Genomic DNA, 24,437 nt, shown 5'->3' on the forward strand with positions numbered 1-24,437 from the left:
CTCAGTACAGCAGAGTAGATAGAGTAACACTCTGCAGCTGAACCCCCCCCGTATAACTGTTATACAAAGGATGCAGTAGGGATTGCCATACTTAAGTACTGAGAGAGCCATGGGCCAATCAGCACCAGGGGGTGTGACTTCATGGGTGTCGGGGGCAGAGCTAAACACAGTGTCCCCAACAAAAATCAATAAAAAATATTCTATAGCTCTTTATCATCAATGGCGGGAAACCTGGTTTTCCCACATCGATGGTAAAAGTAGTTACCATTGGTCATAGACCATCGATGATTTGAAATCAGCGGTGGTCAATGGCCATCACTAGGATGCAGCATCATTTTAGACAGCCAGCACTAAGCTACAGCTACCGGCAGGCCCTGTATATGTTATATATGGAGCAGCTCCAGTACTGTCTGTATATGTAGTATAAGGAGCATACCTTGTATCTGTAGTATTAGCAGCAGCTGCAGGATCTGTTGTATGAGCAGCCTTTAGTGTGCACTATCCCTATTTCAAATATGGTGAAGTGGGGGGTGGGCGGGGTGGGGGCACCAATTCTCTTTCTGGCACAGGGCACCAATATGTCTAGTTACAGTGCTGGGATATTCCAGCCATGAAAAGAACTCATTTGTGGGGAGCAAATTTTACTTTTTCTTCAGCCAGTAAGGGGAGTGGATCAAAGAGAAGAATAGAAATAGATACAATCTGCTAAAGAATGTACCTTGTATACGGATATAAGTTACGGTAGAGTACGATTTAGAAACAAAGTTAAGACAAAATATGGTAATATTAAAAATCAAAAAGACATAGGGGGAAATTTACTAAGCTCCCGATTTTGACCGAGATGCCGTTTTTTCATCAAAGTGTCATCTCGGTAATTTACTAAACACTAATCACGGCAGAGATGAGGGCATTCGTAATTTTTTGCAAGTCCAAGTAAAAAATTACGAATGAATACACCATCGGTCAAAACGCGGCTGTTTAAGTATGAATCTCGGTCATTTACTAAGAAGTGCAAAGCAAAAAAAAAACAAACACTGCCGTGAAAAATTACAACTCGTAAAAAAGTGCTAAAAAAAAACAGACCTTTTTTTTTTCCCCGTGATTAGATAGGCATGCACGGATCCATGAGATCCGTGCATGTATATCAGTGGGAAGGGGTGGGAAAGTGCTTAATTTTTCTAAAAAAATTGCGTGGGGTCCCCCCTCCTAAGCATAACCAGCCTCGGGCTCTTTGAGCCGATCCTGGTTGCAAAAATATGGGGGGAAAAATGACAGGGGTTCCCCCATATTTAAGCAACCAGCATCGGGCTCTGCGCCTGGTCCTGGTCCCAAAAATACGGGGGACAAAAAGAGTAGGGGTCCCCCGTATTTTTAAAACCAGCACCGGGCTCCACTAGCTGGACAGATAATGCCACAGCCGGGGGTCACTTTTATATAGTGCCCTGCGGCCGTGGCATCAAAAATCCAACTAGTCACTCCTGGCCGGGGTACCCTGGGGGAGTGGGGACCCCTTCAATCAAGGGTTCCCCCCCCCCAGCCACCCAAGGGCCAGGGGTGAAGCCCGAGGCTGTCCCCCCCCCATCCAATGGGCTGCGGATGGGGAGGCTGATAGCCTTTGTTGTAAAAGAAAAGATATTGTTTTTAGTAGCAGTACTACAAGGCCCAGCAAGCCTCCCCCGCATGCTGGTACTTGGAGAACCACAAGTACCAGCATGCGACGGAAAAACGGGCCCGCTGGTACCTGTAGTACTACTACTAAAAAAATACCCAAAAAAAGACAAGACACACACACCGTGAAAGTATAATTTTATTACATACATACACACATACATACATACTTACCTTAAGTTCCCACGCAGGTCGGTCCTCTTCTCCAGTAGAATCCAAGGGGTACCTGTTGAAGAAATTATACTCACGAGATCCAGGGGTCCAGGCTCCTCGGGAAATCCAGGGGTAATCCACGTACTTGAAAAAAATAACAAAACGGTGTCCCGACCACGAACTGAAAGGGGACCCATGTTTGCACATGGGTCACCTTTCCACGAATGCCAGAAACCCACTTTGACTTCTGTCTAAGTGGGTTTCTTCAGCCAATCAGGGAGCGCCACGTTGTAGCACTCTCCTGATCAGCTGTGTGCTCCTGTCCTCACTGACAGGCAGCACACGGCAGTGTTACAATGTAGCGCCTATGCGCTACATTGTAACCAATGATGGGAACTTTCTGCCCTGCGGTTGACCTAAAGTGACGTCACCGCTGAGCAGAAAGTTCCCAGCATTGGTTACAATGTAGCGCATAGGCGCTACATTGTAACACTGCCGTGTGCTGCCTGTCAGTGAGGACAGGAGCACACAGCTGATCAGGAGAGTGCTACAACGTGGCGCTCCCTGATTGGCTGAAGAAACCCACTTAGACAGAAGTCAAAGTGGGTTTCTGGCATTCGTGGAAAGGTGACCCATGTGCAAACATGGGTCCCCTTTCAGTTCGTGGTCGGGACACCGTTTTGTTATTTTTTTCAAGTACGTGGATTTCCCCAGGATTTCCCGAGGAGCCTGGACCCCTGGATCTCGTGAGTATAATTTCTTCAACAGGTACCCCTTGGATTCTACTGTAGAAGAGGACCGACCTGCGTGGGAACTTAAGGTAAGTATGTATGTATGTGTGTATGTATGTAATAAAATTATACTTTCACGGTGTGTGTGTCTTGTCTTTTTTTGGGTATTTTTTTAGTAGTAGTACTACAGGTACCAGCGGGCCCGCTTTTCCGTCGCATGCTGGTACTTGTGGTTCTCCAAGTACCAGCATGCGGGGGAGGCTTGCTGGGCCTTGTAGTACTGCTACTAAAAACAATATCTTTTCTTTTACAACAAAGGCTATCAGCCTCCCCATCCGCAGCCCATTGGATGGGGGGGGACAGCCTCGGGCTTCACCCCTGGCCCTTGGGTGGCTGGGGGGGGGGGAACCGTTGATTGAAGGGGTCCCCACTCCCCCAGGGTACCCCGGCCAGGAGTGACTAGTTGGATTTTTGATGCCACGGCCGCAGGGCACTATATAAAAGTGACCCCCGGCTGTGGCATTATCTGTCCAGCTAGTGGAGCCCGGTGCTGGTTTTAAAAATACGGGGGACCCCTACTCTTTTTGTCCCCCGTATTTTTGGGACCAGGACCAGGCGCAGAGCCCGATGCTGGTTGCTTAAATATGGGGGAACCCCTGTCATTTTTTTTCCCATATTTCGGCAACCAGGATCGGCTCAAAGAGCCCGAGGCTGGTTATGCTTAGGAGGGGGGACCCCACGCAATTTTTTTTTTAAATTTTACAGTGTTTAATTAAAAAAAAAAAAAAATAGAACCCCAGCACGGATCACACAGATCCGGCCGAGATTAATTGTAAAAAAGTCGGCAGTGTTTTGCTAATCACTGCCGTAAAAAACACAAAAAAAACACGAATGACATCGACATCGGAAGAAAAGAAAAACCCGAATACGACAGCTTAGTAAATCCATCGTAACAAATTCAAAAAGTTGCAGTTTTACACTTTCGATGTCATTCGTGATTGAATTTTGACCTGAAACGGGAAAATACGAATCTTAGTAAATTTACCCCATAGTTTGTGATGTATCTAGCTTTCTAACGAGAGGTGATGTTGCCCTTAGCAACCAATAAGATTATAGCTGGCATTTACCAAGTACATTTTTATAAAATGATAGGTAGAAGCTGATGGGTTACTATGGGCAATAGCTACATAAAATATGGGAATATGGAAGAACTCAAGCTAGTTTGTAACATGAGAAGAGAAAGGGGTGGGGAAAAGGAAAGTTGGCATAGCAATACACTGAAAAGAAGGAAGGCTGGGGGGGGAATTGCATCCAGAAGGGCCTAAAGGGGGAGCAGAAAGTCAAAAAGATCTTTTTGAAACGGGGCAGTCTAAGATCAAAAAAGAGGGATTTGAATACAGTTATACTGAGCCCAGGGCTACTACTAGGTATTCAAAAAGTATTTTGATTTACGGGCATAATATACCATAGAAGAAGGTTGATAATCCTAAAGAATACATTGAGCGTGCCATGTGGAGAGTTAGTAAACCCTGAAATTAGGTAAACCAGGTTACCAAATCCCCCTAATCCAGAGTCGAACAATGCAGGATGTTAAATCTAATTCTAGGGCTTTTATTCAGTTCATATGAACTGCAGGGGGATGTGGTGAATGAATTTAAAGACATAAGGAGGGATAGAAATTGGCAAGCTTTGAGACTCTGGACATTCAGCCTAACAGAGTTGACCCTTCCTATCTAAAGGTGGGTACACACTAATAGATATATCTGCAGATCAATTGATCTGCAGATATATCTATGGACGGATCGGGCAGTGTGCTGTGCATACACACTGCCCGATCCGTCGGGGACTGACGTCATGAACTGGGCGGGTGTGTACACACGCCCGCCCAGTTCAGCTGTCAATCACCGCCGGCCGCCGCAGCATGTGTACGGGCGGGCGGCCAACCGCCCCGTACACACACAGCGACGCGCCAATATATCGGTAGATATATTGGCCATCGGCTGTGCTGCGCGTCCGACGCGATACGTCTGTGAACGACGGAGTTCACAGACGTATCGGCCGTACACACTGGCTGACGGAGCCGCGATATATCGGCCGTTCAAGAGAACGGCCGATATATCGACCAGTGTGTACGGGCCTTAAGAGATGAAGCAGGGGTGCCAATGTCAGGGCCATTTTAACAGCAGTGTAGGCCCCTGGTCAAAGCAATACAATGCTCCTACCCATACTCCAGCGGTAGGGGTGGGGGGTGCTATCAGTGGCAGCCTTGATACCCCGCGGGTGGTAGGGGGTGTTCTATCTTCCGCTCGCGATATCGGGTCCACCTGCGAAGTCACACCCCCTTTTCGTTGGCAACGCCCCCTTTTCGCTGCTTGTGTGTCCCTCCTTCTGCCAGAATAAAGCTGGGAGGTATGCACCCCTGCCTGTGCCATGCCCATACCATCTGCTTCTGCTCCTTGTCTCCTATAGATTTTCCCAGATCTGTGACTCATTTGACTAACTCCGCCCAGTGTTAGCAAATGAGGCACAAAGTCACAGATCTGGGCTATTATATAGGAGATAAAACCGACCAAAATGCCCGGCTCTCCCAGTAATGCAGCCGGGTACCTCCATAAACGTAAACACATACTCTACTGGGATGCGGCACTCCTGGCGGCTTCAAATAAGAAACTTCAAACAGGCATGATTATTTGAAATCGCCAGGAGTACCGCATCCCAGGAGAGTATGTGCATATATATATATATATATATATATATATATATATATACACTGCTCAAAAAAATAAAGGGAACACTAAAATAACACATCCTAGATCTGAAAGAATGAATATATTCTTATTAAATACTTTGTTCTTTACATAGTTGAATGTGCTGACAACAAAATCACACAAAAATTATCAATGGAAATCAAATTTATTAACCCATGGAGGTCTGGATTTGGAGTGACCCTCAAAATTAAAGTGGAAAAACACACTACAGGCTGATCCAACTTTGATGTAATGTCCTTAAAACAAGTCAAAATGAGGCTCAGTAGTGTGTGTGGCCTCCACGTGTCTGTATGACCTCCCTACAATGCCTGGGCATGCTCCTGATGAGGTGGCGGATGGTCTCCTGAGGGTTCTCCTCCCAGACCTGGACTAAAGCATTCGCCAACTCCTGGACAGTCTGTGGTGCAACGTAGCATTGGTGGATGGAGCGAGACATGATGTCCCAGATGTGCTCAATTGGATTCAGGTCTGGGGAACGGGCGGGCCAGTCCATAGCATCAATGCCTTCGTCTTGCAGGAACTGCTGACACACTTCAGCCACATGAGGTCTAGCATTGTCTTGCATTAGGAGGAACCCGGGGCCAACCGCACCCGTATATGGTCTCACAAGGGGTCTGAGGATCTCATCTCGGTACCTAATGGCAGTCAGGCTACCTCTGGTGAGCACATGGAGGGCTGTGCGGCCCCCCAAAGAAATGCCACCCCACACCATTACTGACCCACTTCCAAACCGGTCATGCTGGAGGATGTTGCAGGCAGCAGAACGTTCTACTTGGCATCTCCAGACTCTGTCACATCTGTCATGTGCTCAGTGAGAACCTGCTTTAATCTGTGAAGAGCACAGGGCGCCAGTGGCGAATTTGCCAATCTTGAGTTCTCTGGCAAATGCCAAACGTCCTGCACGGTGTTGGGCTGTAAGCACAACCCCCACCTGTGGACGTCGGGCCCTCATACCACCCTCATGGAGTCTGTTTCTGATCGTTTGAGTAGACATGCACATTTGTGGCTTGCTGGAGGTCATTTTGGAGGGCTCTGGCAGTGCTCCTCCTGTTCCTCCTTGCACAAAGGCGGAGGTAGCGGTCCTGCTGCTGGGTTGTTGCCCTCCTACGGCCTCCTCCACATCTCCTGATGTACTGGCCTGTCTCCTGGTAGCGGCTCCATGCTCTGGACACTACGCTGACAGACACAGCAAACCTTCTTGCCACAGCTCGCATTGATGTGCCATCCTGGATGAGCTGCACTACCTGAGCCACTTGTGTGGGTTGTAGGGAGGTCATACAGGCACGTGGAGGCCACACACACTACTGAGCCTCATTTTGACTTGTTTTAAGGACATTACATCAAAGTTGGATCAGCCTGTAGTGTGTTTTTCCACTTTCATTTTGAGTGTGACTCCAAATCCAGACCTCCATGGGTTAATAAATTTGATTTCCATTGTTAATTTTTGTGTGATTTTGTTGTCAGCACATTCAACTATGTAAAGAACAAAGTATTTAATAAGAATATTTCATTCATTCAGATCTAGAATGTGTTATTTTAGTGTTCCCTTTATTTTTTTGAGCAGTGTATATATTTATATATATATATATATATATATATATAAAGAATAAATCACTACAGTATATATATATATATATATATATATATATATACACACACACACATAGACATATTGAGATATATATATATATATATATATATATATAAAAAGAATAAATCACTACAAAATATATATATATATATATATATATATATATATATAAAATCTCTCCACTCACCACTGTAGATCAATCATTAGCCGCGGTGCAGTGAGTGAGGCCAGTGTCTGGCGCTTGCAGCAGGTGCCGGAGGTCAGAGGGGCGGCATGTGATGGTGCGCGCACAGCCGCGTCACCGTCCACCGGAAACAGCGGCCGCCAGGCGGTAAAGATGCGGGCAGGGGGGGGGGGGGCGTGCAGGAGGCGCACTCGGTGGTCGGGCAGAGGGACACTGCAGACGCAGCCGCGGTGGGTCCATGACGGCGCCATTCACGGCTGCGGGTGACAATCGCGGGGGGTGAGGGAACAGCTGTCAGGGAGCCAGGCAGAGTTCCCTGGCCGCGCCCCCTCGACTCCCGTACCCGGGGCACGTGACCCCTTAGCCCCCCCCCTAGTTGCGGCTCTGCTTATACCTCTATATGTACCACTTCTCAGTCATCAATATCATGGTCCCTTACACCTGCCCTGCCCCATATTTAGTACAGGAAATGCAACTGTATTGGCGCCAACTTTGCATATACGTGACTTTGAATATGCAGTAACTCTGGCAACACCACCCACAGGTTCTCTTCATCCATAACAGAGAACCGACTGAGATACACAAGACATCAAATTGATCAGTGTCGGAGCAGTGCTTGCAGTGCCTGTGTTGACCCCACACCCAAACACATGATGTCACCTGAGGGGGTGGAGCTACTGGCAGCGGAAAGTGTAGAGCTGTCCAGAAGCTTAGGACGCGCTACACACTTCAGGGTGCATTCCCGGAGCCTCCTGAAGCAGCACTACTGGCCACAGGTTACCTTTCCAGACACCATGCTAGGCAGATACGGGAGCCATGGGGCTGCACCAATGTCACACCCAGGGCCCTGCACTATGGGCAACAGCACCACTTGCACAATCCTCCCTACAGCCATGGAAATGCTGGGAAACTCAGACTGTGTTGCATGCACACTATGGGCCTGAGTCATATTTGTATGTACTCCCTATGGTTTGCATACAAATACTATTTCCTGGGGAGTCTGTGCATGTGCAGAACGGGTCTTACGCTATCACTTGCAGCCCCTGTAAGTCGCAGCATGATTAACATGCTTCGGCATTTGGGGGGGCGGCTCCCAGCACCGTTCTTCAGAAGGGGACGTGTCCAGGGAGGACCTAACATTGTTGCGCCAGGTGCATTGCAACGGGGCCCATGAAGACAAAGGGAGGCCACTGCTGCTCAGACCAGCAATGTGTTATTCCCTGGCCCAATGTCAGATGAATGGCCTAGTGTAGAAAGCATGGTGGGCCCACTGCCTAAGGGGCCTGCCCCTTACCTTAGGGATTCAAGGCTGACCTTGTGTGTGCCAGACTGATAGAGGAGTCCTGCCACCTATCAGTGCTGATGATCACAGCTACATAATGCCTCTAATTAACAGGCAGCTGTACCTTTTTTCTGATTCACTGCTGTCTATGAATTAACGGCAGCTTACAAACTGGTGTAATTGACACTGCTTGGCCAAATGCCACACTGTGGAAAGCACAAGGAGTGTGGGGGCCCCTGTCACAGAGCAGAGGCTGCTGTGTTCCTGCCCCCACCAAGGTACATGTCCCCTGTTCTCTAAACTTTTCAGGACATTGCGCTTGTACCCCTGTCACCCACTGCCTCTGTCACCCCCTCTCTCTGTCACCAACTGCCTCCCCCTGTCACTCACTGCCTCTCCCTGTCACTCTATGCCTCCTCCTGCCTTCCAATGTCACTCTCTGCCTTCCACTGTCACCCTCTGCTTCTCTATGTTAACTTTTGCCTCCCCCTGCTTTACGCTGTCACCCTCTGCCTCTCCCTGTTACCCATTGCTGTGTGGCATATTGTGAACTTGGGTTGGGGTGAAGGGGGGATTTATATTATTGCATCTGCGCCCACCACTCACAAGATCCGCAACTGGGCGTGTCGGGTCTAGGGTCTGCTTACGCAGGCTAGGCTTTAGCCAGTAACCATCGTGAATCCCACCCTTGGTCATGATGACTGCAATGGTGATCCAAGGCTGTGTCCTTAGACGCAACACTCAGACCCTCACAAATGCATGGGGGGCACTATCTCCTACAGATGCCTCCTGCTGCATTTGAATTTCAATTGGACAGAAATGTACAGCAGCTTCCTTGCGGCTGTGCAATTCCATACAAACATGTGCCCTCATTCAGGTTCGGTCACTAGGATGACTCATGCCACAAAGTACCGACATTATTTACTTTGTGCATGCACTGGAGCTGTTCTGCACATGCACAAACGGGTCCTGCGATGTCACATGCACCCCCCGGCATCAGACTGTCATTGATTGACAGCCTGCTGCCGTTTCGGAGGTGAATAGAGGGCGGTGAGAGCCTCTGTTTGTGAAAACAGAGCCGTGTCGCTGGCATTTAGGGGAAGGCAAGATGTCAGGAATCTCCATCCTAGGATGGAGATTTCCTGGCCTCTGCGACGGACGGCTTGCGCGGCACCATGGGTGGCATAAGCTGTCCGATGGTGGGTGCCTGATCCGATGCTGCATCCTAGGACGCAGGTCGGATCACTACTGCAGCAGGAGGCGTCTGCTTGTAATAGACGTCTCTTGCTGCATTACCATACAGAGCTATCACTGCTGCTTCCAAGGAAACAGCAGTGATAGCACCAATAGCCGCACCTGAATGACCCCCATTAATCGGGCCTTATGCTGAAAATCATTATTGTAGCCGCATTTGGACTTGCATGTGCAGGGTCGGACTGGCCCACAGGGGTACCAGGGAAACCACCGGTAGGCCCCACTGCCTGAGGACCCAATCCTTCCTCTAGGGATCAGGTTCAAGACTGTGCACTTGTATTGTACATGGTAGATATGTTGCATTACACTGCACTAAACTATTGTGTATTTCAAGCCTCAGTGGAGGTTGGCCACACCCCCTTGATAGGATAGCCACACCCCTAAGTATGGGCCCCTATCACTGCATTCCCCCGGTGGGCCCATCATGCCCCAGTCCGACACTGTGCATGTGACTCAGGTACAGAACCTACATTTTTGGCTTTATTACACAGATTTATGTGGGGGAGGGGTGAATAAAAAAATAAAACATATGCTTTAAAATTTCAAAAGAATTGAAGAAAATCATGTATCAGTCTACGATAACACATATTTAAACCACTTCCTAAAAGGATTAATTTTAACACTGCTTGCTAATTATTTTTATTTCATGCGCACTTAATTACACACAGTAGGTGGCCGAATTAGGACTATAAGAACCGCAAACTGGGACGTGTGAAGGATTTTATATTGCAAGAGCAAAACAATCAAAGACAGAAAAACGTATGGAAACAACCATATATGGAAAACAAAAAGACTAAATAAGTATACACAGTAGGGGTCTATTTACTAACCCAGCCTGTAAGTTGACAGTTAGGAGGTGATTGGCTGGTGTGGTATCACCTTCCACTTTATCACTTCTCCAGGCTTAAAGGCCAGTACTCACTGGCCGCTGCGGGAGAGATATGTGCTGAGCGAACCGCTCAGCACACATCTCTCCCGCCGCTCAGCACAGCGCGATGTGTGCTGAGCGTGCAAGGAGAGATGAGGGGGCCGCTCGTTTCACCCAGCGGGTGAAATGAGCGACCTGCTAGATTGGCCTGCATTCAGGCTAATCTAGCACCAGCGATAGCGATGCGCGGGGCTGCGAATCGCTATTGCTGTGGGGGGTACACACGGAGCGATCATGCTTAAAATCTAAGCAATCTAGTCAGATTGCTTAGATTTTAAGCAGCGATCGCTCCGTGAGTACCCCCTTAATATATCTGCTACCTACAAATTTGTTACAGCAGTAAGCAAATTTTGATGATAGAGTCCCTTTGAAAAATAAGTACACACCGGAACGATATTGGGACAATTTCCGTATCGGCACGACAAATTGTCTACATAATCTAGTGTGTACGCAAAATTGCTTGCTCCCACGGGTCGTATGCGACATCCTCTGGTTGGTCATGTTGCGATTAGGTGCCGAATGTGTAGTGTGTATGGCCAAACAGACGACCAGGTGATACAACATATCTCTTTTACAGCACAGCCCATTATTAAAATTAGCCAGTGATCGTTGAAGTGTGTATGGAGTAACGTTAAATCATATATGACCAATACTATACTATATATCATCCGGTCATATGCGATATTGGACAGTGGGTATGCTCAATATCGTATGTTCTGGGCTCAAGGGAAATTGGATATAAAATCAGTTTAATGTCAAGTCGTTCAGGTGTGTGCCCACCCTAAAAGTTATGTGACTTTTTAGCACGAGATGAAGAACATTAACAAATTATGTAACTAACTAATGGGGTGATGTATCAAGCCTTCTAAAGTGTCTAGCAGAAGGAAAATGGTCGTCCAAGAGAGAAATTGATTGAACATAGCGATATGACTGGGATGTGGTGAAGGGGTTACCTGTATCCCCAATAATTTTAACGTTTGCTCACATATATTATTTTATCCTTCAATGCATTTATTGTTTTTAGTCAAATGTAATGAGTATCTCAGAATTAGAGTCAGATATTTTCCTAGGTACCATTAAGTAGCTTTGTTAAAATACCCCCCAAAAAAATCCAGATACAATTACTGAGAGTAGCATTTTTATTGTTTTATTTTTCTGTAAAAAGCACCTTTCATCTACTTAAGTGGAGCAGCCATTTTGTTTGCCGAACCAATTTTGATGAGAATACAGCCTATCCAGTCACCAGAAGCCAGTGTGGTGTGAATCAATCATAGTAGGCCCTCATGAGAACTACAGTAGTTATGATGTGCCTTAGTATTTCAGGATCTGCTATATAATGTATAGGCTGCTTCTTCACAAATATGGGTGAAGTCCACAAAATGGCTGCTTCCTCTGTGTGAAGTCAGGCAATTAATGTTCTTTAGAAAGTCTAAAAACTACAGATTTAAAACAGCTAAATGTTATAGAATACAAAATGGAGATACTTTAATGAATTAAAAAATAATTATATATCTTTTCTCATGTTTCTTTAGTTTTGTGATTTTATTGTTCAAGATTATTTCCCAATAATATTAACCATTAGGTCATTTTAACCATGAAAATGAAAATATCAGTCTACTATAACTACCTTTCCTCTAAACATTTTGCTTATGGTCAACCTTCAGTACATGCACAATGCAATAATTTGAAAAACATAAAGGGCCTGATGTAATGCCGGCGGCGGCCGCGCGGGATGCCGGCCAAACTCAGCCTTTTTTTAAAGGGGAAATCACTTACAAAGCATGGTTTTGTAAACACGTCTGAGGAAGCCACCGAATACCCGGAAGTGGAGAGGCGGGGAAACGCGTCATGTGATCGGGCTGCAGTTTTGCTGGTGGATGCTTACCCATATTCAACAGTTTGTCTGTGGACATTACTCTTTAAATAAATGGCTGTTATAAAGAAGGTGCTGAAGGGAGTGCTCCCCTGAATGTAAGTCCCTGTGGATCCATCACACTAATTAAGGATTGGACTCCAATATGCAAAGCCCCCATATTTATGCTATATAAGGGAGGTAGGAGAACAACCAACGGTGATAAAGGAGGCACTGTGTTATATATTAATATTGGTTCGATCCAATTATAAGTGGACTATTCTACTAAACTAATGGGAATGAGTAACTAACACCAGCATTGAGAAAGAATGCATGCTTACTTACTAATTCTAACTGATTGACCTATTAACACCAGATTGAATATACTTAATGACAATTTTCTGAGTGTATATTAATTATATTTCTCTTACGTCCTAGAGGATGCTGGGGACTCCGTAAGGACCATGGGGATAGACGGGCACTTTAAGAAAGACTTTAGATCTGGTGTGCACTGGCTCCTCCCTCTATGCCCCTCCTCCAGACCTCAGTTTGATACTGTGCCCAGTGGAGACTGGGTGCTTTTCAGAGAGCTCTCCTGAGCTTTCTGACAGAAAGTATATTTGTTAGGTTTTTTATTTTCAGGGAGCCTGCTGGCAACAGACTCCCTGCATCGAGGGACTGGGGGGAGAGAAGCAGACCTACTTCTGTGAGTTTCAAGGCTCTGCTTCTTAGGCTACTGGACACCATTAGCTCCAGAGGGAGTCAGAACACAGGTCTCACCATGGAGTTCGTCCCGGAGCCGCGCCGCCGTCTTCCTCACAGAGCCGGAAGATAGAAGCCGGGTGAGTATGAGAAGAAAAGAAGACTTCAGAGGCGGCAGAAGACTTCATGATCTTCACTGAGGTAACGCACAGCAGGACAGCTGGACAGCTGTGCGCCATTGCTCCCACACACCTCACACACGGCAGTCACTGTAAGGGTGCAGGGCGCAGGGGGGGGCACCCTGGGCAGCAATATAAACCTCATTTCTGGCAAAAGTAGATATATATACAGCTAGGCACTTTATATATAAAGAGCCCCCGCCAGTTTTTATTATATTTAAGCGGGACAGAAGCCCACCGCCGAGGGGGTGGGGCTTCTCCCTCAGCACTCACCAGCGCCATTTTCTCCACAGCACAGCTGAGAGGAAGCTCCCCGGACTCTCCCCTGATTATCCTCGGTGAAAGGGGGTTTCAGAGAAGAGGGGGGGGGGCACATAATTGGCAGCAAATAATAGTATTACAGCGCCACTGGGTAAACACATTGTGTGTTTTTTCCTGGGGTATTAGCGCTGGGTGTGTGCTGGCATACTCTCTCTCTGTCTCTCCAAAGGGCCTTGTGGGGGAACTGTCTTCAGATAAGAGGATTCCCTGAGTGTGTGGTGTGTCGGTACGTGTGTGTGTCGACATGTCTGAGGTAAAAGGCTCTTCTAAGGAGGAGATGGAGCAAATGTGTGTGTGTGTGGTGTCTCCGTCGACAACGCCGACACCTGACTGGGTATGTGGAATTAAGTGCTGAGGTAAATTTATTGCACAAAAGATTAGAGAACAGACAGGGAATCTACCCTTGTCTGTCCCTATGTCGCAGGGACCTTCAGACTGGAGTCTCAAAAAGCCCACTATCCAAAATAATAGACACTAATACCGACACGGAGTCTGACTCCAGTGTCGACTACGATGATGCAAAGTTACAGCCAAAACTGGCAGAAAAGTATTCAATATATGATTATTGTAATAAAAGATGTTTTGCATATCACTGATGACCCATCTATCCCTGACACGAGGGTACACATGTTTAAGGGGAAGAAAGCTGAGATAACATTTCCCCCCTCTCATGAACCAAATGAATTGTGTGAAAAAGAGCGGGAATCTCCAGACAAGAAACTGCAGTTTCCCAAAAGAATTCTCATGGCGTATCCTTTCCCTGCTAGGGCCAGGATACGATGGCAATCCTCCCCTAGGGTGGACAAGGCGTTGACACGTTTACCCAAAAGGTAGCGCTGACATACCAAGATAAAGCTACCCTCAGGGATCCTGCAGATAGCATGCAGAAAAGTACTTTGAAGTCCATTTACACACATTCTGGTACACTACTCAGACCGGTGATTGTGTCGGCATGGGTTTATAGCGCTGTAGCAGCGTGGACAGATACCTTATGAGCGGAGATTGAAACCCTAGATAAGGATACCATATTATTTACCCTAGGATATATAAAAGATGCTGTCTTATATATAAGACATGCTCAAAGAGACATTGGTTTACTAGGTTCTAGAGTCAACGCTATGTCGATTTCTGCTAGACGTGTCCTGTGGAACATGCAATGGACAGGTGATGCCGACTAAAAGAGGCATATGGAGGTTTTACCTTACAAGGGTGAGGAATTGTGTGGAGAAGGGCTCTCGGACCTGGTCTCCACTTCTATAGCTGGTAAATCTGATCTTTTGCCTTATATTCCCTCACAGCCTAAGAAAGCACGACATTATCAAATGCAGTTCTTTCGGTCGCAGAAAAACAAGAAAGTACGAGGAGCGTCCTTTCTTACCAGAGGTAAGGGCGCAGGGCACAGCTAGTTCCCAGGAACAGAAGTCCTCCCCGGGCCTCTACTAAATCCACCGCATGATGCTAAGGGAGTCCGCCCCAGTGGGAGCACGTCTTCGACTCTTCAGCCACATCTGAGTTCACTCACAGGTGGATCCCTGGGCAATAGAAATTGTTTCTCAGGGTTACAAGCTGGAATTCGAAGAGGTGCCTCCTCGCCGGTTTTCCTTATCGCCCCTACCGGCTTCTCCCCCAGAAAGGGAGATAATATTAAATACAATTCACACATTGTATCTCCAACAGGTGGTGCTCAAGGTTCCCCTCCTTCAACAAGGAAGGGGATATTACTCAACCTTGGCTGTAGTCCCGAAACCGGACGGTTCGGTCAGACCTATTTTAAAATGAAAATCTCTGAACCTATACTTGAAAAGGTTCAAATTCAAGGTGGAATCGCTCAGAGCGATCATCGCCAGCCTGGAAGGGGGGGATTTTATGATGTATCTAGACATAAAGGCTGCATACCTTCATGTTCCCATTTATCCACCCCATCAGGCGTACCTGAGAATTACGGTACAGTATTGTCATTACCAATTTCAGGGTAATTGGCGGAAATGATGGTGCTCCTACGCAAGCAAGGAGTCACAATTATCCCATACTTGGACGATCTCCTAATAAGGGCGAGATCAAAAGAGCAGTTGTTGAACAGCGTGTCACTTTTGCTGAAGGTGTCACAGCAACTCGGCTGGATTCTCAATATCCCGAAGTCACAGTTGGTTCCTATGACTCGTCTGCCCTTCTTGGGTATGTTTCTGAATACGGACCAGAAATGGGTTTATCTTCCGATAGAGAAGGCCCAGGAACTAATGACTCTGGTAAAAAAACCTATTAAAGCCAAAACAGGTGTCAGTGCATCACTGCACTCGGGTCCTGGGAAAGATGGTGGCATCTTACGGGGCCATTCCCTTCGGCAGGTCCCATGCGAGGACTTTCCAATGGGATCTACGGGACAAGTGGTCCGGATCACATCTACAGATGCATCAGTTAATCACCCTGTCCCCTAGGGCTAGGGTTTATCTCCTATGGTGGCTGCAGAGTGCTCACCTTCTGCAGGGTCGCAGGTTCGCCATCCAGGACTGAATTCTGGTAGCCACGGACGCGAACCTCCGAGGTGGGGGAGCAGTCACACAGGGAAGAAACTTCCAAGGTCTTTGGGTCAAGTAAAAAAACTTGTATTCAAATCAACATCCTGGAGCTGAGGGCCATATACAATGCCCTTCGGCAAGCGGAAACATTGCTTCGCGACCTACCGGTTCTGATCCAGTCAGACAACATCACCGCAGTGGCTCATGTAAACCGCCAAGGCGGCACAAAGAGCAGAGTGGAAATGGCAGAAGCCACCAGGATTCTCCGCTGGGCAGAAAATCATGTTAGCGCATTTTCAGCAGTTCATTCCGGGAGTGGACAACTGGGAAGTAGACTTCCTCAGCAAACACGACCTGCATCCAAGAGAGGACTTATTTAGGAAGCCTTCGCACAGATTGCAAGTCAGTGGGAACTGCCACAGATAGACATGATGGCGTCCCGCCTCAACAAGAAGCTACAGAGGTATTGCACCAGGTCAAGAGACCCTCAGGCAGTAGCTGTAGATGCCCTAGTGACACCGTGGGTGTTCCAGTCGGTCTATGTATTTCCCCCTCTTCCTCTCATACCCAACGTGTTGAGAATGGTAGGAGGGAGAGGAGTGAGAACAATCCTCATTGTTCCAGATTGGCCACCAAGGACCTGGTATCCGGATCTGCAGGAAATGCTCACAGAAGATCCGTGGCCTCTTCCTCTAAGACAGGACCTGTTGCAACAGGGGCCATGTCTATTCCAAGACTTACCGCGGCTGCGTTGGACGGCATGGCGGTTGAACGTCGGATCCTAGCGGATAAGGGTATTCCGGATGAGGTCATTCCTACGCTAATAAAGGCTAGGAAGGACATGACATCTAAACATTATCACCGTATATGGCGAAAATATGTTTCTTGGTGTGAGGCCAGGAATGCTCCTACGGAAGAATTCCATCTGGGCCGTTTCCTTCACTTCCTGCAAACTGGAGTGAATTGCGGCCTAAAATTAGGATCTATTAAGGTTCAGATTTCGGCCTTATCCATTTTCTTTCAAAAGGAATTGGCCTCTCTCCCTGAAGTACAAACTTTTGTGAAGGGAGTACTGCATATTCAGCCTCCTTTTGTACCTCCGGTGACGCCTTGGGACCTTAACGTGGTGTTAAGTTTCATTAAGTCACACTGGTTTGAACCACTTAAAACGGTGGAGTTGAAAAATCTTACTTGGAAAGTGGTCATGTTATTACTAGCCTTGGCTTCGGCTAGGCGAGTGTCGGAATTAGCGGCTTTATCACATAAAAGCCCCTATCTGGTTTTCCATATGGATAGAGCGGAATTGCGGACCCGTCCTCAATTCCTGCCAAAAGTGGTGTCATCCTTTCATATGAACTATTGTGGTGCCTGTGGCTACGCGTGACTTGGAGGATCCCGAGTCCCTTGATGTGGTCAGGGCTTTGAAAATTTACATGGCCAGATCGGCTACAGTCAGAAAAACAGAAGCACTGTTTGTCATGTATGCAACCAACAAGATTGGTGCCCCTGCTTCAAAGTAGACTATTGTTCGCTGGATCTGTAACACAATTCAGCAGGCGCATTCTACGGCGGGATTGCCGTTACCTAAATCGGTCAAGGCCCAGGAAGGGGGGCTCTTCTTGGGCGGCTGCCAGAGGGGTCTCGGCGCTACAGCTGTGCCGAGCTACTACTTGGTCGGGTTCAAACTCCTTTGCAAAGTTCTATAAGTTTGATACCCTGGCTGAGGAGGACCTCCTGTTTGCTCAATCGGTGCTGCAGAGTCATCCGCACTCTCCCGCCCGTTTGGGAGCTTTGGTATAATCCCCATGGTCCTTACGGAGTCCCCAGCATCCTCTAGGACGTAAGAGAAAATAAGATTTTAAACCTACCGGTAAATCTTTTTCTCGTAGTCCGTAGAGGATGCTGGGCGCCCGTCCCAAGTGCGGACTACTTCTGCAAGACTTGTATATAGTTATTGCTTATGATGCTATGTCGTTTTCATACTGTTAACTGGATAGTATATCACAAGTTATACGGTGTGATTGGTGTGGCTGGTATGAATCTTGCCCTTGGATTAACAAAAATCCTTTCCTCGTACTGTCCGTCTCCTCTGGGCACAGTTTCTCTAACTGAGGTCTGGAGGAGGGGCATAGAGGGAGGAGCCAGTGCACACCAGATCTAAAGTCTTTCTTAAAGTGCCCATGTCTCCTGCGGAGCCCGTCTATCCCCATGGTCCTTACGGAGTCCCCAGCATCCTCTACGGACTACGAGAAAAAGATTTACCGGTAGGTTTAAAATCTTATTTTTACCCTGTTATTTTTATGTGTGCTATATGGCCATATATGTTATGTGTGTATAAATAAATATTGTTATTAATTTAGCTAATTAGACTGGACAGCGCTTCCTGTTAAAACCTTGGTTTCAAATTTCTTTTGTAAGTGATTGCCCCTTTAAAAAAAACATCCAAGTTCGTCCGACATCCCGCATGGCCGCCAAACTCGGTCGGCATTACATCCGGCCTAAAATCTAAATATAGTAAATGAAATGGTGTAAATGGTGTAATCTGTTTAACTGGATACCAAAGTATTGTGTTGTCTAAAAACAATACAAAGGAAACATTACAAACCATTGAATAATAGTGAAAATAAAGTAAAGTAAAAATAAAGTCTGTCAAACCTACCTACTTTACAGCCATCAGAAACACTCTTATGTTTAATTAGGGATGTACGTGGCATCCCGATGTTTGAAATGGCGGCAGTCAAAATACTGGCACCGGAATACCGACACCCGTCAAAACCGTGACACTGGACTCAGACAACCAACATCCCGAACGTAACTATGATAGGAAGGGTCAGGGTTAGGCTGCGGGGGAAGGGTTAGGGTTGGGCTGCGGGAAGGGAGGGTTAGGGTTAGGTTGTGGGAAGGGAGGGTTAGGGCTGGGAGAGGGTTAGTATACTCACGTCCGTCATGTTGGGATGCTAAATGTCAGAATGCCGCTATCAGTCATGTGACCATTGCCATTCTAACCCTTTAATTAAAGTGCACCAGCTACCTGTATAAATAGAGCCAGATATTTTGTGTGACGAAACAATATTCACAACACGCCTCACGCCTTATTGATGTCACTAGTAAATAGTGAATTGATAAGCTGCATACTTAATGAATATTGAACCAGCCTACAAAATGTTTGCCTCCTCTCTGGAGGTCATTTACAAAGTGCACCTCATTGGTCGAGGGAGGTACGGAAAAATATTTAGGAGGTGTTGGGTAAACACCACATTAAAGCTGGGCTACATCATCAACTATGCAACCTATGCTCCAACCTTGGTGGAGAAAGGGGCCCAAAACTGGTTCTTGCCTATCACCACATGGGGTCTTAATTAAGTTCTGCATCAAAGCTCAACATCATACTACCCATCCAGTACTATACCTTTAATTGAATAAACCTTCAATTTTTTTCTTGATAAACTGGTCAATTAAGCCTTAGATATTGCCTCTGCTGTACTTTACTGGGATGGACATCACTTGGTCCTACTCCACTCAAATCTCCTCCCCCTGCCTTTCCAAATCTTGGTATCGCTGCATATGCTGGTGTTTTGTTTAGCAAACCAATGTGACAAACCGAAAATCTAGGTACACTTGTGTAATTTGTGGGGCGCAATATGCACTGTAGAACTCCACTTTGCATTTTGAAAATGATCTCTCTCTTTGTGTGATAGAGTGTTGGAACAATGTCCTCCGGCAGCCTTCCAGTACTTTACAAAGTTGGTTCGCTGAGACATCATCAGCAAACAGAGTGAAAAGCGTGAATTTGTTTATTTCTCAGCTTTCTCCTTACGATTCCACACTCCAAGCTATCATCACATGTTTTTATGAGATAAATTTTATCCAGAGGTGCCGCCCAGGTGGTTCTTTATTATCAATACAAATGAAAGTCATTGCCTGCAGCAGGAATTATATTGATCAACTGTCATCGTTTTTTTTTTTTTTTTTTTTTTTAAAGCTTCTGTGGATAGTTGGATCAACTGCAAAAAAATAAGGTGAACCAATTGTTTTTTTTCCTTTTTCAGCACAATTCCTAAAAAGTTAAGTCTTTAAGTCCACAAAGGGAACTGAGTGCATATATTGTCCATGAGGCGCTACAATTTCTTCTGCTATGGCGTCAGCATATCCGTCTGCTACCGTGTTACCTGCACAAAGAAAAGAAGCAAAGAAATAAAAAAGAATTATACAAAAATATACTTAAATAGTGATAGCAGGACTGGTCAAGAATTAGACCCAAGATAGGGTTAGTTAAATGGGATAGCTGCTTTATAGACCACTCCTACAGTATATATGGTGTGTGTTAATATATCTGTTTGCCGTAAGTAAGATGGACGAATGAGGACTGAAGCAGAGAATCTCTTAGTTCAAAATCAGAGTATGGCTGTTTTTGTTATATATATATTGTTTATCTCTTTCAAGTTCTGGCATCGCTATGAACTAATTGTAAACCATAATCCAAATAGCAGGCACAAGGGTCCTCATCATTGTTCCTGCATTGCCAAGATAAGGCATTTTCTCATACAAAACATGTGACATGGGCAGTATAAGAGACTGTTTTCTCTCAGAAGTCAAGTTGACTTCCCAAAATTTGGGAGTCTTCTGAGCATTCCAAGACAGTTGGAAAATACTGTATAATGTGAAGATATGATGCACAATAGATATGTTTTATACAGTAGCTATAGTAGTACATTAATATTCATAATTTCATATCACTAGTGTATTACCTAGTTATAGTTGCAGAATCCTACTAACAAAAAGTGGCTTGTTTGAAACTTTTTGCCATGAAAAACTTTTCTCTTTCCAAACTAATATCATTTTATAGCTGTGCCCATGAAAGATCATGAAAAGCGTATGAAATGCATCTTCCCAGCCACAATCTCAATATTTGTTAACGACATATACTGGGAACTTTGTTTAAAAAAATAAATTTTTTCTGCATATGTATTTGCCCACTTATTATGCATTAAACTACTTTCAGGGCACGTGGAGATTCACTCACGTCCATTCTCATAACTATAAGGCATGCAAGTAGAAAATAAGGAAGAGACAGCAGAGTTTAGGCATATTTTTCTTGTCATATCAAATATGATGTATTTTATTCATGCACGGCAAATGTCTAAGTAAAATCGTGTGCATCTGTAACGAAAAGAATAAGGGAAATACACATAAAATGGAAAAGTTGCATTGACGCGAGAAAAATGCACAGCGGACAGCTTTTGGTTGTCAGTTCACAACTGTTGCAAAGAGAAATTTGTGTATTATTTTTTATTAAGACACTTGGGAGGTTTTACTGATAAATGCATGAAACATTGGTGCGTGTTGTAGGGGACATAATATACTGTATTCATCTTTTCAGGGACTGTGATCTAAACACTGTACACTATTATTTTGTTATTCATAAAGTGTCATCACATTTTACAGCTCTGTGTCAACACATTTTAAAGTGTCATCACATTTTACATTTTACAGTCCCTCAGTAATTTTCCACAGTCTCAGATAACTTTCATTGCAGTGTGAAAACAAAATGGCTGACAGGAAGAAACCACTCACCAACAGCAGCACAGTGGTGGTTTCACTAGCAAACATGGCTGCTGTGCCAAAACTAACGCATTTCTCAGAGAGCAAAATGCAACAGGACAGTAATTTTACAGTGGATAATCTAGGAACTACAGTTAGAGCTTCAAAATTGTAATTTAAAAACATTTTATTTTCTTAGCTATAGAACTTCAACAAAATATAAAAAAAGAACACAATAATATGGCCCCTCAGTTCCAACTGGGCATTTGTCAGGAGTATATGTTGCCTAATGGATGATAAATGAAAGTGCAGTACATTGATGCCACAGAAGCTGCCATTTTGGGGGAAATGTATTGGGGAAAAAATGGCTCTCATATAATGGTCATTAGTGACACCAATTGGTCTCCCACTACAACAAGACTAGTCATGGTCATTGTCTCTGTAACTAGTAGCACATATAGGGGTAGATGTATGAACACTCGTTATGCGAGAGAAGTGGTATCAGCACACGTTATGTGCACTGATACCGCTTCTCTTCCATGTATGAGCGCAATCATTGCTGGCAAATGACAAGGGCACCATGCTCCCCAGTCATTATCGGTGCTGTTATCTTTAAGACTGCGCACCAATATGCAGGCCAATGTATGAACCAATGTATGGTGACCATTCTGACACCTACAGCTTGTGAGATATTGCGCATGTCCTGTAAGCCGGCCGGGAGGGGAGACACAGGGCATCAGCACTAGGCTGATGGGGTGGTCTTCTGTTTGCCGGCGGTCGGGCTCCCGGCGCTCAGTATACCGGCGCCGGGAGCCCGACCGCCGGCATACCGACAATTATTTTCCCTCGTGGGGGTCCATGAATTTATGTAGGCACTAGGCACTGTCCATTTAAGGCACATATGGACAGTACTCCTGTGTATTTATCTACATGACATTGTAACCACCTACTGTATGCTCTACCGCTCACCTTTGTTGTTTTGATTTTGTTTCCGCTGCTGCAGGACCAGCCTGTAAGATCCGGCAAAACTTTACAATCCTCCCATTCCATACATGGCTGCATGTGACACCACCACTTCTGGATGACGATGGATGCTAAGGAGTTAAAATGCAGATGTGTTGTTCAGGTCAAGCGGTTCATTGAAACAGCCAGCTAAAAATTACTATTATTATTATTATGATGTCATACATTTTTGTATTAGTTATATTCTCAATCGAAAAATTAGATAATTTGCAAACATCATGCATAGATTTCGCTGTATTGTGATTAAAAACAACAATTAACATTAAGGCTGGTATTCAATTAGCCCTGATCATTTTTACCCCGAAAAAAATACGGGATTTTTGTCAGAAGGTCATTATGGAGCTATTCAATTAAAGCCCAATTTTTCGGGAGAAAAATGTTCTGTTTTCGTGTGATAATATATGGGATTCGGGATAAGTATCTGGACCCATGTGTTATTGCCGGCTTTGAGGGCAGCTAATCGGTAATGATGCTTCGGATGTCTGAGGCACCTGAAGTATAATCTCCCTGATAAGTGCTAGGTATCGGGAGTAATTGAATAGCCCCCACCGAATTAATTAGCTGGGGTAAACTACTGCAGCTAATTAAATACCGGCCTCACAGTTTCTATAATGTCTTGTTTTGTAAGGATCTGCAACAATTTCAAAATATGATGGCATCAAACCACTGCGATGTCATACTGGATTTATAAATGTTGGTTGACAACTTCTGCTCACATTACACAGGTTTGAAGAAAAATGTATATGTGCTCAGTGTTACTTCGATGAGTAAATAAACAAATGTGTCACTTGAAAGGTACTGTAAATGGGATAAATTTTAAATACTTTCCCTGTTTATAGGGGGTATTTATCAAATGTACTAAGAGGACAGGCAGAGCTTGCTGCCTATAGCAACCAATCAGGTTCTAGCTATCATTTTAGAATCTGATAGGTTGCTATAAGGAACACCTCCACTTGTCCTCTTTAGAAGATTAATGCAGGGTTGTATCTAGGGGTGTGCGAGATGTGCCGTTGTCCAGGGCAAAGGGCCCCGGGGGATGTAACCATCACTGCCCCACAGCACCTGTATTTGGCTTGTAGGGTGCCCGGAACGACCAGAATAAGGGCCTCATAGTCCTGGGGATGAAAATGGTCAAGGGTCTAATATGGTAAGTGAAGGAGTTGTGACCAGTGCTGTGTGGGTGTGGCTAGGTCTTTGTGGGTGTGACCAGTGCCATGTGGGTGTGTACTCCTCCAATGTCTACCTAAATATGTAAAAGTACAAAATTTGCATAATGCTGTGTGGAAAATAGAAATACAATTTTAATACTTATGATTTATGGCTGTGTGGTGAACTGTTGGCTGGTAATCATCATGCTGTCATAAAGATAGGCCTAGTTTTATTTAGCGGCCTGGAGCTGCAGCTCCATCCGCCTCATTGTTAATTTGGTCCTGGCTATAGGCAGGCACCTGTGAAGCTGCATATAGCATCCTAAGGATACCCTATTTTCTAGAGCCGGTGGCCCCGCCAACTAGATGTGATGTCACGGGTTTAGGGGGCAGGGTTGGCACATAGTGGCATATAGTCCTGTTCAGGCTCAGCGGTGCAAGTATGCGGGTACGGGTGGGTACGGCGTACCCTTAAGAATTTTGCCGTGGGTACGCCGTACCCACACCGACGGGCCGCCGCTTGCTACCGCTGATGTGAGGGGAGGAGAGCGCAGCCTGCGCCTCTCCTGCCCCTCAATGTCTTCTTTCAAATCAGC

At 45.6% G+C, this 24,437-nt stretch overlaps 1 protein-coding gene across 1 annotated transcript in view; it reads right to left on the reverse strand.

Annotated features, from left to right (window-relative positions):
• Positions 1-18,394: 18,394 nt before the first annotated feature.
• The window catches only part of TAFA4 (TAFA chemokine like family member 4), a 492,869-nt gene continuing 486,826 nt past the window's right edge, over positions 18,395-24,437 (reverse strand). The window contains exons 5-6 of the mRNA XM_063938840.1: positions 22,640-22,764; positions 18,395-20,298 (exon numbers count right to left, since the gene is read on the reverse strand). Coding sequence (XP_063794910.1) covers positions 20,287-20,298; positions 22,640-22,764 — 137 coding nt within the window. The 3' untranslated portion in view covers positions 18,395-20,286. The remainder of the gene's footprint in view (positions 20,299-22,639; positions 22,765-24,437) is intronic.

Source organism: Pseudophryne corroboree, chromosome 9 (assembly GCF_028390025.1).
Source record: "Pseudophryne corroboree isolate aPseCor3 chromosome 9, aPseCor3.hap2, whole genome shotgun sequence".
Taxonomy (NCBI): Eukaryota; Metazoa; Chordata; class Amphibia; order Anura; family Myobatrachidae; genus Pseudophryne; species Pseudophryne corroboree.